Source organism: Eptatretus burgeri, chromosome 7, assembly GCF_056783735.1.
Source record: "Eptatretus burgeri isolate ZD-2024b chromosome 7, Ebu_testis_v1, whole genome shotgun sequence".
Lineage (NCBI taxonomy): Eukaryota > Metazoa > Chordata > Myxini > Myxiniformes > Myxinidae > Eptatretus > Eptatretus burgeri.
Window position 1 is genome coordinate 60,349,570 of NC_140967.1, and position 14,705 is coordinate 60,364,274.

The window sequence follows — 14,705 nt, forward strand, 5'->3', positions numbered from 1 at the left end:
TTGCGTTATTGGCATTCACAGTCGATTAGCAAACCCGAGGTAGTTTGCCCCTCGTGGTCTTTGCTCCCGGCCCCGGGTCCGCAACTATATATATATATATTACTAAAACTCTCATCTTGTATGTATGTATATATATATTGATGCGGGCAGGAGGTCCGGTGGCACGAGCGACCGCTAGGTGGGGAAAGTTACGTCGATTCTCACTGGGCTCTTCGGAATTGTAGGCCATCGCTCACGGACAACTCCGTGAGGCGGCGGGTCGCTTATCCGACTGTGGACGCCAATACCTCCACCGCATAGCGTAGGACCTTTTTGTCTAGAACCAATTTACCTAATTAACCACGAGGTGTTGTCTACTGGGGAACCACGCCCTCGGCACGTCTTGCTCAAAACGGGTCACTCTACCGACTGCGGTAGAGTTCCAACTACCGACTACCAACTCCGGTTCAGGTGCAGTCAAGCGGAACTGCCAAAGCCGTGCCGGCTAGGATGAGCAGATTAACGAGAACAAAGACCCGCCTAAAACTCAGATCCGAACCATGCTGGACAAATGAAAGAAAGGACGAAAATGAACTGGGAACATTTCTACAATTGTTTTATTTACAATGAGAAGGTCACAGAGCAAGCTTATCGCGGATATACAGGAGATTGACAATGATCGAAAACACTTATGCAGTTGTACTTAGCAGACGTTGCCACACACACAGACATACACACACAGACGAAAATAAAACCCAGGTGGTTTCCAAAGGACCCCCACAGCCAGAGAGGGAGGTGAGCTGAGTTCGCAGTTCTTTTTAGTACCTGAGTCTCGGGGAAAGGAATGCTCCATGGTGCAGCACCTGCCAACAGTCGTGCAGTCATGTCCACAGCCGCCTGTGTGGAGTTTGGGTCCATGGAGGAGCTCGAGTGGGCTAGGACCAGTCGTCGGGCCTTCGGGGCGAGACGTGAGCAGAGCCAAGCAGCGGAACCCCTTAGTTTCCAACCAACTCCAACCTCCAAGCACTCATTAACAAAATCTCTGACCTCCAAGCACTCACTAACGAATTCTCCAACCTCCAAGCGCAGAACGAGCGACCCCCAAAGAACTCAAGACTGAGGATGGTGTCGTACTTTATAGATCGCCCTCAGCGGGGAGGGGCCTTGGTGAAACTGACGTCACTGTCCGCCCTGATTGGACGGGGCTCCCATGGGTCCGCCCTTTTCTGGGCGGGGCCTCAGCCAGGCACCGGCGAGGCCCACCCACTCCACGCATTTGGACTCATCAAGAAAGAGTTGGAGCGTTTGGAGAAGCCGAATAGGAACTGCGGACATGAAGATTCTGTCTCGGAAAAACGAGCCTCCAGAGACAACAGGTGGACCATGTTACGTTGTTGCCAGCGAACCGAAAGCCACAAGCACTCGGGTACCGTGGATCGCAATGGAGGGGATATAAAGATTTATTAACCTAACTAAAAAAAACATCGCAACACACCCCCTTTCGCTTTCCCATTACACACAAGGAGGGGTTCTATCTGCACATATACTTAATGGAATAACTAACTTTGGGATACCTTTATAATGAATGCATACGGTTCCGAGAACCGTAACAATATATATATATATATATATATATATATATATATACATATATATATACATATATATATATATATATATATATATATACATATATATATATATGTATTATGTTCCCGAAATACAGCCAAAACTGTACACAATAGCGCAATAATTTTCGGCTCACCTTACTCACCATTCTCCTGCGGTGTGCAGTATCAAGTTTCGTTCAAATCAGGCAATGAAAAAATTATTTTAAAAATCAATTCCTGATTCAGTCAATTACTCTTCGGGAGAATTTGATCAATGCAAACAACCTCAGCGGTATAGTTCGCTGGAGCTATTTTTTTTTTTCTTGAAATGATTTATTTAAAAATCTCAAACATTTAGTATAGACAAAGAACGATTTATTTTTAAGCATAAAATAAACATCGCCATTTTGATGTAATACTTCCGTGTTCATTAATAAATACAATTGTGTTTATAAGGTTACGCACAATAACTTCTTCGACTTTCTTTTCTCCGTTTTTTTTTTTGTGGTTTTGTTAAAAAAAAAAGCAGAACTACATCTCTTGGGGTTCAGAAAATCTCCCATATCTTCAACAAAAACATCTTTGCAGTTAGGTTGTTGTGATATTTACAAAAGTAGTTTCATAGGACCATACGTTTTTTTGAAAAGATAAAAGAGGGTGCACTTGCACTGTCACTGCTGAACAACATGTTCAAATGTTTGAAGAACATTTACTTTCAACAGGACAGGATCACATCACATTTGGCCGGCCTGAATTTTATGCGACAACACTTCAGTGGTCATATCAGCTCTATGTTTGGTAACATGGTCCACGAGATATTCTGACCGTTATTTCCAGTGTTCCGCCCAAAGGCAGATTGAGTGCTGTCAAAACAGCCCCACAGCAAGGTTTACACTGGGTAGTTGGCCTTTGCATTCCCAGTCGTGGTCAGGGCTGTCATTTGAAATTTAGCCAGGGTGCCATACCAGCAAATGTCTGCTCTTTGCGAAGGACACTGTGGGATCTTTAGCGTCCATCAACTAATGCTGGCAGATGGGACGCCCAGTTTAACGTCCATCTGAGGGACGGAACACACATTGATTTCTCACCCTGCCTGTGAATCACCAAGATGACAGTTTATAGCTGGGCTGAGATTCAAATCCAGAATAGACAGCTCAAAGGTGAGTAAGCATATTCTAACAATCCCTCCGCTGATCGAACCATCAATATTACTTTCTGTGGTGTTATTTTAAAAGAAATGTGTACCAATATAGGCCTCACACATTGCAGGAACTTGAGGAATATAATATTTGTGCAGCCAAAGTACATTAATGAGGGACATTATCTTCAAAATTTAGAGGTGAAAACTTATGACATGCGACGATACGTGCTGTAGTTTGAATTGCAAGACGACAACATTGTTTTTGGAAAATGATTACGAAAGAACAAAACATTTTCATAACTTCAATTTTTCTGAGTTCCCCTGTATTCAATAGTTTGTTATCTCATTGGAGCTATATATTTATCATGTACGCAAAAAAAAGATGGAATTTTTGACCCCTCCTCTTGCATTGCTCCCCCTTCCAGCTCATGCCACTATCATGTCATGCTATTTACTCAGATTACTCCTACCCTTTACTTGTATCTCCTGCAAATGGTTTCTGTGGTATAGCCTGCAGGCATGCAGGGCGGGGCATGATGATGGGAGGAGGGGTCGTCGTGGTCATCGTGTCTGCCAGGAATATAGGGAGTGCGCGCCGCCTGAGGCGTCGTAGTGATGCGTAGTCGCCCAGCTCGTGAGTGTGCTGAATACGTAATAAAGGAGAGCCGCGGGCAAAGTACGCCCGCGCTCGCGCTTGTGCAACACAGCCCGGCTCGACTGTTCCCCTGCTCGTGTCTGCCTGCTAAGCATCTTCTATCAGTACACCACAGTTGGCTGACGAGGATCTTCAGATCGGCGTGTGCAGGGCGGCAGCGAATAACCCGTGCGGTTCCAGGCTACGGAGCCAAGGGTCTCGCCAGCACGAGCATGGCAGAAGGTCGGTGCACAGCGCACGAACGCGTGCCCGCCTTCGTCGGAATCGACTTCGGCCACGTCGAGTGGGCAGCGGCCACGCTCAGTGTTCGTTTTATTGAGGCACGTCAGATCGGGGGAATGATTTCTGCAGAGCCACGGCTAAAGAACGAGGACACGCGGTTCGGCTCGAACGCGGCGTGGGATGTCGCGCGAGCTCTGAAGAATGTCCGGGGTCTCGATGGTCGGGGCACAGCAGATGGTCCGGGGGTCAGCGCGATGTGCCAGGCACGCACGGCCACGCGCACGGTCTGCGGCGCGGGTCGTGGGCGAGCGTTGCAATGCAATCACTCGGACGGCGGTCTGAGCACTCGAGGTCGTCTACGGTGTGTGGGCCGAGGGTCATCGCCCATCGTTACAGTCATAGATGGCGGTGTGCGAAGCGATCCTTCCGTCCCGGGTCAAGACCTACCGCCGGTATGGTGTTCAGTGCATGGCGTGCACGGTAACGCCCCAGGTCGAGTTTTGCAGCCTGAGCACGGAGATTCCAGCGACCCGGAGCGGGAGATGCTGCCCATGTTGAGCCTGGTTTCAGTTGATCCTACGGTGACAGGACCGATGCCAGTGAATGTCGAAGTGATCGGGGCACTGATCGGGTGTCGAGTTGAGTCCACTCGTTCTGCCCGCGCATCGCGCGCGTACACCGGCGAAGCGGTTGCACCGCTTGCAGCGCCCAACGTCTCGGTGCTTTACCGGGGGCGAAACGCCCTATTCTCGGTGTTCGTGGTGCGAAGGGAGGGGCCCGTCCTTTTGGGTCGGGACTGGCTGGCGCACCTCGGGCTGGATCTCCGGTTCGTACCTCCAGGTGTGCCGGTGCTCTCTTCGATGCCTTCGTCGAGTACCGAGGGCGAGGTTCTGGCGGCGGGAGCCGTGTCGATGCAACGGGAGCGGCCGTTCGTTGCTGCCTGCGGCGGTGATGTACGGTTCGGGAGCGGCGAGAGCCGTATCAGCTCTCGCGATGAGTTCCCGCGCTTCGGCAGCGTTCGTGAGGCAATGCGCGCCGGTGTTGTTCGGGCAGCTTCAACGGGTTGCGGTGAGCCCGTGGCGTTAAAGGAAGTCGCGAGTCACAACATCGAGTCGACAACCAAGAGACGGACTCGTGATGTGGGTTATGGGTTGCTGTTCATTGCATATTTGTTTTTCATTGCTCGAGTGATGCGGTTTAACGTTGTTGAAATAAATGCCAGCAGTTCCCATGTGAAAATGGGTTTGGTGGAGATCGATCGATGGGATTTGTATTATGATCAATGTGATGTGGGGGCTTTGGGAGCGGTGGGGGCGAATAAAGAGGGGTTATTGGCCTCCAGTTGCCCCAGGCCACGGGTAGTTGTTTTGTCAGGTGCTGGGGTTTTATCAAAAGAACGCGCTGTACGGAAAAATGAGTTTGCAATGGTTCCTGTGCTGTTCCTATTGATTTATAACGAGCTTATGGTTGAAGTGTGGTTTAAATGGAATTGCTACCGTCTAACTGCCGTGTGGGTCTCGGAGATCGACTCGGAGCCAGGACTGGTGCGCTGGTCGGCGTTACCCCCACCTCTGGTTGCGGCAAGGTCAGACGTGCCTGGCGCCGGGGGCGCAGCTCTCGGTGTTCGCTCAAGGCCGTTTAGACGGGCGTTGGCATCTCAACTGATTGTGGTGCGTGGGTTGTTATGGAGCATTGGTTGCGTCCAGCCAGCGTTGCTGTTCAGCGCCCCCATCCAAGGTCCATCGAGTCTGGCGCTGGCGCCACGGTTTCCAGACAGCGGACCTCGGAATGTTTATCTGTTTCAGGTCTGCCTGGGGGGAGGTGTGCCGCCTTGTGGGCCGGAGGCGTTTGATGGTGCCGGGGGAGGTTTGCTCGCTCGGGAGGTTGCCGCGACCTCGCCGAGGGCCATGTAATCATGAGCCGCCTGGGGGCGTTTTCGCTGCGTAGTGCTGCTGTGCTTCTCCAGTAGCTCGCTTCCACGCATTATATGATGTGATGTGCTGTTATACTTCGCTGTTTTCATTTTTTGTGCCTTGTCTACTATTATACCGTAGTCCTTCGTGCTGTTTATGCTTATTATGATGGTGATCATTTAATAATCATACTTTTAGGAGGGAGGAGTGTGGTATAGCCTGCGGGCATGCAGGGCGGGGCATGATGATGGGAGGAGGGGTCGTCGTGGTCATCGTGTCTGCCAGGAATATAGGGAGTGCGCGCCGCCTGAGGCGTCGTAGTGATGCGTAGTCGCCCGGCTCGTGAGTGTGCTGAATACGTAATAAAGGAGAGCCGCGGGCAAAGTACGCCCGCGCTCGCGCTTGTGCAACACAGCCCGGCTCGACTGTTCCCCCGCTCGTGTCTGCCTGCTAAGCATCTTCTATCAGTACACCACAGTTTCTTTCCTCCCTACTTCTTCCTCAGAGCTACCACCACCTTGTCCCCTGTTTGTGTCAAAGGTAGATTGTGTATTATTTGCATTAACCTGTTTTGTTATCTCATAAAATGTCTCTGACAGATGTAATTAAAAGGAAATGCTTGTGAATTGTATCGGGATTTGTATGTTTGTGTGTTCCATTCAAGTACTGATCAAAGCTTCTCATGGATTGAGCAAGTGTTTTCTGTTGAGCTTTATTGATTTATTATTATTACCTGTTTCTTATGTTTTGTTTTCCTTTGAACTAACTCGTATTCATGCTTTTTAGGCTGCACGAGCAAAGGAAGGACCAAATATGGCTCGTCTATGTAAGTTTTAGTTCCTCGTTCATGTCATTCAACGATATTATTTCTGAGAGTTAATTTTATCATCTTAGATTTACCCAGGACTTTTGGTATACCTTTGTAAATTCGTTTCTCAATGAAAGATTGCCTGAGAAAAAAGATGCAAGATTCACAGTAAACTCTGCATAATGTTTCTTGGTTTCTAATAGCACATTCAAGTCACAGAGGGGCAGTCCTGAGCTAGCAATGTGTGCTTTTCACTTTACAGGTTGTTCCATTGTGTCTTGTGTGTATATATTTTACCTGATTGAAACCTTTACAATGTGATATATATCTTTATATATGTATATATATATATTTATATGTATATATTTTATGTATATATATATATATATATATATATATATATATATATATATATATATATATATATATATATATATATATATATATATATATATATATATATATATATATATATATATATATATATATATATACTAGACTACCCGTGAACCCGTTGGGTTCCTGTTGTGCTAGCGGTTTATAAAAAAATATATATATAAAAATAAAAAGATAGCTCCAGTGAACTATACCGCTGAGGTTATTTGCATTGATCAAATAATCCCGAATAGTCCGGTGGTTGGGCCAGGGAACCTTGCAATGTTTGGTAACATTCATGTTTTCAATTTTTTTGATAGATCTTAGGGTCGAGATGAAATTTAGGCTGAGTGGCCACTTGTCACTGTCTTGGCTTTTTCAGAATCCAAGATGGCCACCATACATAATCAAACTATAACTTCGGCTGCAACTCCTGTTCTAAGTACAGTAACATGATGAAATTGGTGTCTAACTATATGTTTTAGTTACCAAGGAAGTGGATTATGATGTTATTGGATAATTTGGTAGCCATCTTGATGGCATAAATCCAATATGGCCACCAAAATTACCTGTAAAAATGCCAAAATCACACGCAATCTAATGTAATCGGTTGTAAATGCAGTTGAGTTAAGTTTCTGTACATATGTGTGCTTTGTGAAGCATAGACATGTATATTATGATTCTGAAGTCATTCGCAAATTTATAAGCAATATTTATTTTGAGAGCAATATCGATTTCAAGCAAAATATAAGAACAAAATGCAATTAGAATCGGACAATATTTATTGTATAATTCTCTCAGACATGACATTCACGTGACTCAAAAGTCGACATACATTTAAAGTATATGATACTCCCATTAATAATATTGATAATAATGATAATAATAATACAATAATTTGGCAGCTTCACATTGCTCAATGTTTCAACGCTATGTCAATACAAATTATACTATAAAAAATTAAGAAAAATTAACACCCAACTGGACAAAATATCTTATATCTCGGAACTATTCATCGTCCTCATCCTCGACATCCATTGCTCGGTCATTTGTCTCATCGCTGTCATCAGGGATGTCGGCATGATCTGTTGCACTCTCATTGATGTTGAATGGATTGGAACAGGCAGTACCACCACCGTAGGTGCAGAACATTGTGCACGGAAGTTGGCGCCCCATACATCCACATCTCCCACCTCTACATGCTTGCTCAGATGTGCAGCCACATCTGACCAGCTTCAGAATGTGCTCCGGGGCATAGGGTACCCCGTCCTCCATATTCCGAGGGAAGAGACACTTGTTAGTGTCATCAGCTTCCCATCCGTGTTCCACTGCAGCGAGAGTTGGTGGATCGCCACTCAGGGCACTGTACCAGTGAGCGACTTGATGGTGTGCTCTTCGAACGTTCTTGAAACTTGAAACCATCAGCTTGAAACATCGAGGGCGGATATGCAGTTAGCTCTGTGGAGAGGACTTGTTCCAGATCGAGATCGCGCTCGCTCACGAGAAGGCCAATCACCCGAGCGTATATAGCCTCTTGATCCATGACGGGATTGTCATCGATTGTTAGACGTTTCTTCTTTGCGGCGAAGGTTGTCACCTGTTTTGCGAGTGAGCTGTAAAAGCCCTCTGGCCATAATTCTTCGAACTGGATCAGCTGATCAGCTCCAATCTCCACTGCCTTGTCAACATTAACATTCTGTTGAGCTAGTTGACCATTTGAGATGTTGAGCAGACATCCTGCATCGTGGGTAGCTGGATCCAATGGGTCAATGCATGACTCTAGAGTAGCCTTCAGTGATTTACGATCATTGCCATCTCGACGAATGCGACTGGTAGATTCCTCCTTGTGGTTAAGCTGTACCTTCTCGTCAGCTCCAGACATCTTCTTAAGGTCACCAGTCAGGGTCATGGTCGCATCCATACTGTGCACCCATGTCGCTATCGTTTGAGGATTTTCTGTGTTGCCAATGATGCCACCCGGCCCATGCCAGTTCCTCATCCAGTTCATTTCAATAAACATGTCGCTCCACTGTCCGTTTTAGACACCAGCAGTGTGGTGTAGTGACTGCTCTCCTCTGCAGAACTTGTCCAGAATATCTGGTCCCAACCAAGTCATGGAGCGTACGTAGTAGAGGCCATACCTTGCATAGTTGTACTTGTGGGCTGCGAACATGTATGGCAGCATTGATTCTGCTGTTTTGATGTGGAGTGGCCAGTCGCCTTCATGCATCGCCCGACAAAACATCATCATTAGAAATGTGGGTTTGATGACGTTGTACACCCACAGCTTTGTGGTACGACTTTGAGTGGCGATCTCATCAAGTAGTTTTTCCAAATCATCCATGCTGGTCAGGTGTAGATTCTCCCACACAAACACTGGTCGAAGCAGCTCCTCTGTGAGCAATCTCAGTGCCCGAACATTCTGTGGATATTTCTTTCCTTGCAACATCTTATCGACGGAGCCGAAGGACGTCATCAGAATCTCTTTCAGGCCGCTGTCTGCCATGAGAGTGCCAACGCAACCCACGAAATCCATGAGGAAATGCATCCCACCAAGAATCACCACCATGTTGGTGAGCAGATCTGGTTGATGAAATGTGATGTCAACGGCGATCTTATATATGGCCTGATCGCAGGTGAGAATGAGAATATCCTGGTTGGATGCTCGGGTGACTTCGAATCCTCGGGTGATGGAAGTTAGGACAGTAGTTGGGTCCCCTGGCTTCATGTTTATGAGTGGAAGATATACCACAGCTGTCTTGGGTGCTGGGGTCATTCCTGACTCACGGCAGTGACGTGTATTGTACCCGTTGTACTCAGGAGTGTTTGCTTCAAAGAGCACGTCTTTGATGAAGTTAAAGTCTAAATCTTTGGCTCTGCCAATTGAGATTGTTGTGGCTTGTACAAAGTCGTCTGACATGGCAAATCGGTTTGTAGCAGTAAATGGCATAGGAGGTTTCTTCAGTCCCGTATACTCAACGACTCGTGTCTCCCATGGGATAGGGTGCTTCATTTCTTCTTTCGTTAGGCGAGGGATCGATGTATCCAAACCTTCAAGGTGGTCAAGTTCGGTCTTCCACTGAGCTGCCAGCATTGCCATGTAATGACATTCGAGGCAGCAGTTTTGGGAACTGATCACAGCATCAAAGTTATCAATGATGATTTGCACAAGTCCACCCAGTCTGGCATCTCTGAGTCCGGCTAACTGCTGTGCTTTAGATGATTGAACAACCGCTGACCTTCTGAATTGTCGAACCTCATCGGAGGAACAAGAAACATTATACTTGTACAGTTCTGTGATGATCATCTTATGGTCACCAAGAAGTACACCTATGGCTATCTGTAATGGTGTCGGTTGAGACGTTACCACTGAGCTCACGATATTACCCACCATGATGGATTGTAGTGAATTGTGGAAAGTAGGCTTGATAGCTGATAGTAGTTTCACCAACGTCTCACTAATACACTCTGAGGCTGAGTCTCGATCAATGTGCTTAGTGTAGGATTTGAAGTCATCCTTAGCTGTCTTGGTCTCCTTCATGATCTGCTTGCCAACTTTCCGGATACATTCATCCATGTCGCCATTCTGATCATCATCCACAAGCCTGAGATTTGTGGCAACATGCTTCCTGAACACTAGTAACGTTGCCACTCCAGGGGAATGTAATGCCAACATATCTTCAGCGAAATGTTGGATGACGTTCTCAACAAGGACACGTCTGGACATGACAGATCCACCCTTGTCTGCGTATACTGCTTCAACATTGAGCGAATTCCAAACTTTTGAGCGATCATAACCGACTACTTTGACAGTTTCAGCGAAAGCTTGGTCATCAGCAGTACCTTTGCTATTGGTCGTGGTAGTTCTCTGAGCATCACGATGGAAACTCATATTGCAACGGCGGTGATACATTGCATCTGCAGCATGCAAATCTGATGGTGCTCCGATGATACGGTCACGGACTATTCTACCCAGTTCATCTCCACTTTTATCACAAAGGTCAAGTAGGTACTGCTTGTACGTCTCCCCATCAGCCATCTTGTCTGTGGTTACTCTCGACGCAGGGACTCTGTACTGTTGTGGCACCTTGGGATCATACTCATTCAGTAATATGCAAGGAGTTATGTCATGGCAGAACAAACAGTGCTTCTGAAAGTCAAAAACATCACCACCGGTACTCGAACGCAATCGCTTGGAACCAGCGTTGGAGTCATCATCTGTCTCTTCCTCTGGCATACGCTTGGCCAATTTATTGAGAGTGGAAGGAGATACATATTTGGATACACAATTTTTGTGACATCTAACAGTAGATGATCCATCAGATAGTTCTTTTCGTAGTCTGATATCATCTTGCCGAAGATTACTAGCTTCCAATATTGTGCTGATTCGTGAAGACTGCATCAACTTCCCAACCCACAGTTGTAAACTGTCTTGAAGAAGCATTCCTCGGCATCCTTGCTGTCTCCTGCTTCAGCCATATCATTACTCACATCAGAACCTACAACAAAAACAAAGATCGTTAAAAGTTATCGATATATTGGTGTATTTCACATTGGAAGCACCATGATATTTACGTCTTGAGTAGGTGGCACCAGGTGGCTTCTAAACGGCATCATTACTTCACAATCAGATTATATAACATGTCAAGCACATGTGTAACCAGCAGGATCATTGTTCAACTGCATTCACAATCGATTATGTTAGTTTTTAGTGTGATTTTTTTTGTGATTTTGGCATTTTCAGGTATTTTTGGTGGCCATATTGGATTTGTGCTACCAAGATGGCCAGCAAATGACCCAATAACATCATAATCCACTTCCTTGGTCTCTAAAACATAGATTTAGACACCAATATCATCCTTTTGCTGTACTTGGAACAGGATTTACAACCTAATTTATATTTTGATTGTATTTGGTGGCCATCTTGGATTCTGCAAAAGCCAAGGCAGTGACAAGTGGCCACTCACCCTAAAATTGATCTCGACACCAATATCGATCAAAATAAGCCAAAAAACGATTGTTACCAAACATTGCAAGGTTCACTAGAAATATGCTGCTCTGCCACCGGACTAGAAGCGTACTTGACTGAATCGGGAATTGATTTTTTAATAATTTTTTTCGTTGCCCGATTTTAACGAAACTTGATATTGCGCATCAATGTGAAAAAACCGGAGAAAAGAAAGTTGAAGAAATTATTGTGCGTAATCTTCTCAACACAATTTTATTTATTAATGAACACGGAAGTATTAGATCAAAATGGCGGTTTATTTTATGCTTAAAAATAAATCGTTCTTTGACTCTACTAAATGTTTGAGATTTTAAAATAAATCATTTCAAGAAAAAAAAAGATAGCTCCAGCGAACTATACCACTGAGGTTGTTTGCATTGATCAAATTCTCCCGAAGAGTACTTGAGTGAATCAGGAAATGATTTTTAAAATAATTTTTTCATTGCACAATTTGAATGAAACTTGATACTGCACATCACAGTAGAATGGTGAGTAAGGTGGCACTAAAATTTTTGTGCTATCGTGTACCATTTTGGCTGTATTTCAGGAACATACATACATACATGATGAGAGTTTTAGTAATATACTATAAGATGCCAAAGTTGAACCAGTGATAGATGGAGCTTGGGGAATGATGACAGAACCTCAGAGATATTAAAAACGATCCCTGGGAATATTACTACAAACTAACTACAGTTGGAAGCTGTCCGGGGCTCAGTGACGATACTGAAGAGAGCCCTCGGAACAAAACTTTGAGAACAGAAAACTTCACAGCTTGGTCCATGAATCGTGATCCCTTACCGAAATGAAGGTGGATACTTTGAGCCCACCCTGGGAGGACTCCATTCCACATTCTGAAACCCGCATATGTAGACACCAATCAACAACACACGTGGAGTTGGATATTTTGAGACCTGCCTGGTAAGTCTCCGCTTCACCTCCTGATGAAACAGAATGTGATTTGTACATGCTACAGTCCCCTCAACAGAGGGTGAAGGGAAGGGGAGCAGGGAGAGAGATCGAGGGGTGGAGAGAGAGGGAGGGGAGAGGAAAAAAGGGGAGAGGGGAGGGGTCAGAGAGAGAGAGAGAGAGAGAAAATGTCCGGGGTCGGAAAGAGGGAGAGCGGGGTTCGTGTTGGGAGGGTGAGAGAGGTGTAGGAGGGAGAGGGAGAGAGAGGGGTAGGAGAGAGGGGTAGGATAGGTGTGAGACAGGCAGAGAGTGAGGGAGAGGGGTGAGAGGGAGGGGAGGGTGGAAAGGAGGCATGAGGGAGGGAGAGGGGTGAGGGAGGGAGAGGGGTGAGGGAGGGAGAGGGGTGAGTAAGGTAGAGGGGTGAGGGATTGCGGCAGATGTGACACCCAGTTTAACGTCCATCTGAGGGACAGCACACACATTGATGAAACACCTTGCCTGTGAAACACCGAGGTGACACTTTAGAGCTGGGTCGGGATTTGAAAGCAGGCTACACAGAGCAAGCATGCCAACCTCTCGGCTCTCTTGCTTTGATGTGGCGATTCATGATTTCATAACAACTGAAAACATTTTTTATTCATTGTGATCATATAATTTATTTTGCCTTCCTACCACCGGAATCGTATCACGGGATTGCCATTGAAACTGAAAGAACGCGCACCAAGTGGCTTGACCAAGCACTCCACAAAACGTTTGAAGAAACTTTAAAAAATGAAACGTTTAGTTTCCCTCGCTGAAGGAGAGAGTATTGCATTTGGGTCCATTTGTTTGTTTGTTGTGTTTGTCTGTCCGCACAGAACTTTGATGTTTTTCTCCGCAACTGCTTGTCGGATTGAGACGAAATTTTCACCATTGGTGCAACTACTCATGTAGAATGTTTTAATGATAATTAAGACATCATAGGTCATGTGGTGTGGCAGCTATTTTGGAAAAACGTAAAAAAAAATTGGACCTCTGTATCTCTGAAACCGCACCAAGGAAAAAATTGAAACTTGCCACATAGCAAGTACTCCAAATGGGGAATAAGTGTAAGTTTTTTTTATGATGTCAAAGGTGCTGTCGTTATGATGTCATAATTGCATATGAAGAACGCTACATCCGATCAGTATGAAAAATTTTGAGGGTCATCTAGGGACAAAATGGTGCACATTTTTAGGTCATCTCTTTAGAGATGACCTAATAAAACCAGTCTCGATGTCCGTCCGTACGTACGTCCCCATTTTTTTCTTCCGATTTTCTTGATATTTGGTATGTGGGTAGATGTCGATGAGGGATGTACGATGGTATGCCGTTTGACCCGATTGAAGGTCAAGGTCAAGGTCACTCCAAAGTTGTGAAATCGTCCATTTTCAAAATCTATTTCTTCCGCCATTTATGACCTGATCTTCCAATTTCCTTCGGATTCTGATAAGCTGGAACAATATCTAAATTTGGTCAGGCCGGTTTTTTGAAATTCGTCCTGGTTATCGAGCCACGTGTCTTCAAAGTTGGAAAAATCGTCGATGTGATAAGGTCAAAAAAAAATTCGCCCGATCTTGATGAAACTTGGTATGTAGGTAGGGGTCGATGAGGGATGCACGACGGTATGACTTTTGATATGATTGAAGGTCAAGGTCAAGGTCACCGATGCTGTAAACGTGTGAAATCATCCATTGTCAAAATATCATCCGCCATTTATGACTCAGAAATGCGGTTTGATTTCTGAGGTCCGATTTCTATCCTTTTGAAGACACATTGATCATAAATGTTCCAAATCAACCATTTTCAAAATCTATCTCCGGATAACTCAGAAATGTAGTTTGATTTCTGAGGTTTTCTATCCTTTTTACTCCCGGGCTTTCGTCTGTACGTTGAACCAAAAGACAAGACGACATCAAAGCAATTCTTAGATCAGAGATCCATATCTACAGAGCTTCAGAGATGACCGTCACCCCCAACCGGGGGTAATTTTTGATGACATCACTGGTCACGTGATTCAGCAACCTTATTGTTTTTTTTTAATCCTTCAAAAATCTTCCTCTCTGA

At 45.3% G+C, this 14,705-nt stretch overlaps 1 protein-coding gene across 1 annotated transcript in view; it reads left to right on the plus strand.

Annotated features, from left to right (window-relative positions):
* LOC147023362 (protein disulfide-isomerase TMX3-like) overlaps positions 1 to 14,705 on the plus strand; it is an 89,297-nt gene that overhangs the window by 16,674 nt on the left and 57,918 nt on the right. The window contains exons 3-4 of the mRNA XM_085888702.1: positions 6,026 to 6,060; positions 6,307 to 6,346. Of these exons, the coding sequence (XP_085744828.1) occupies positions 6,026 to 6,060; positions 6,307 to 6,346 (75 nt within the window). The remainder of the gene's footprint in view (positions 1 to 6,025; positions 6,061 to 6,306; positions 6,347 to 14,705) is intronic.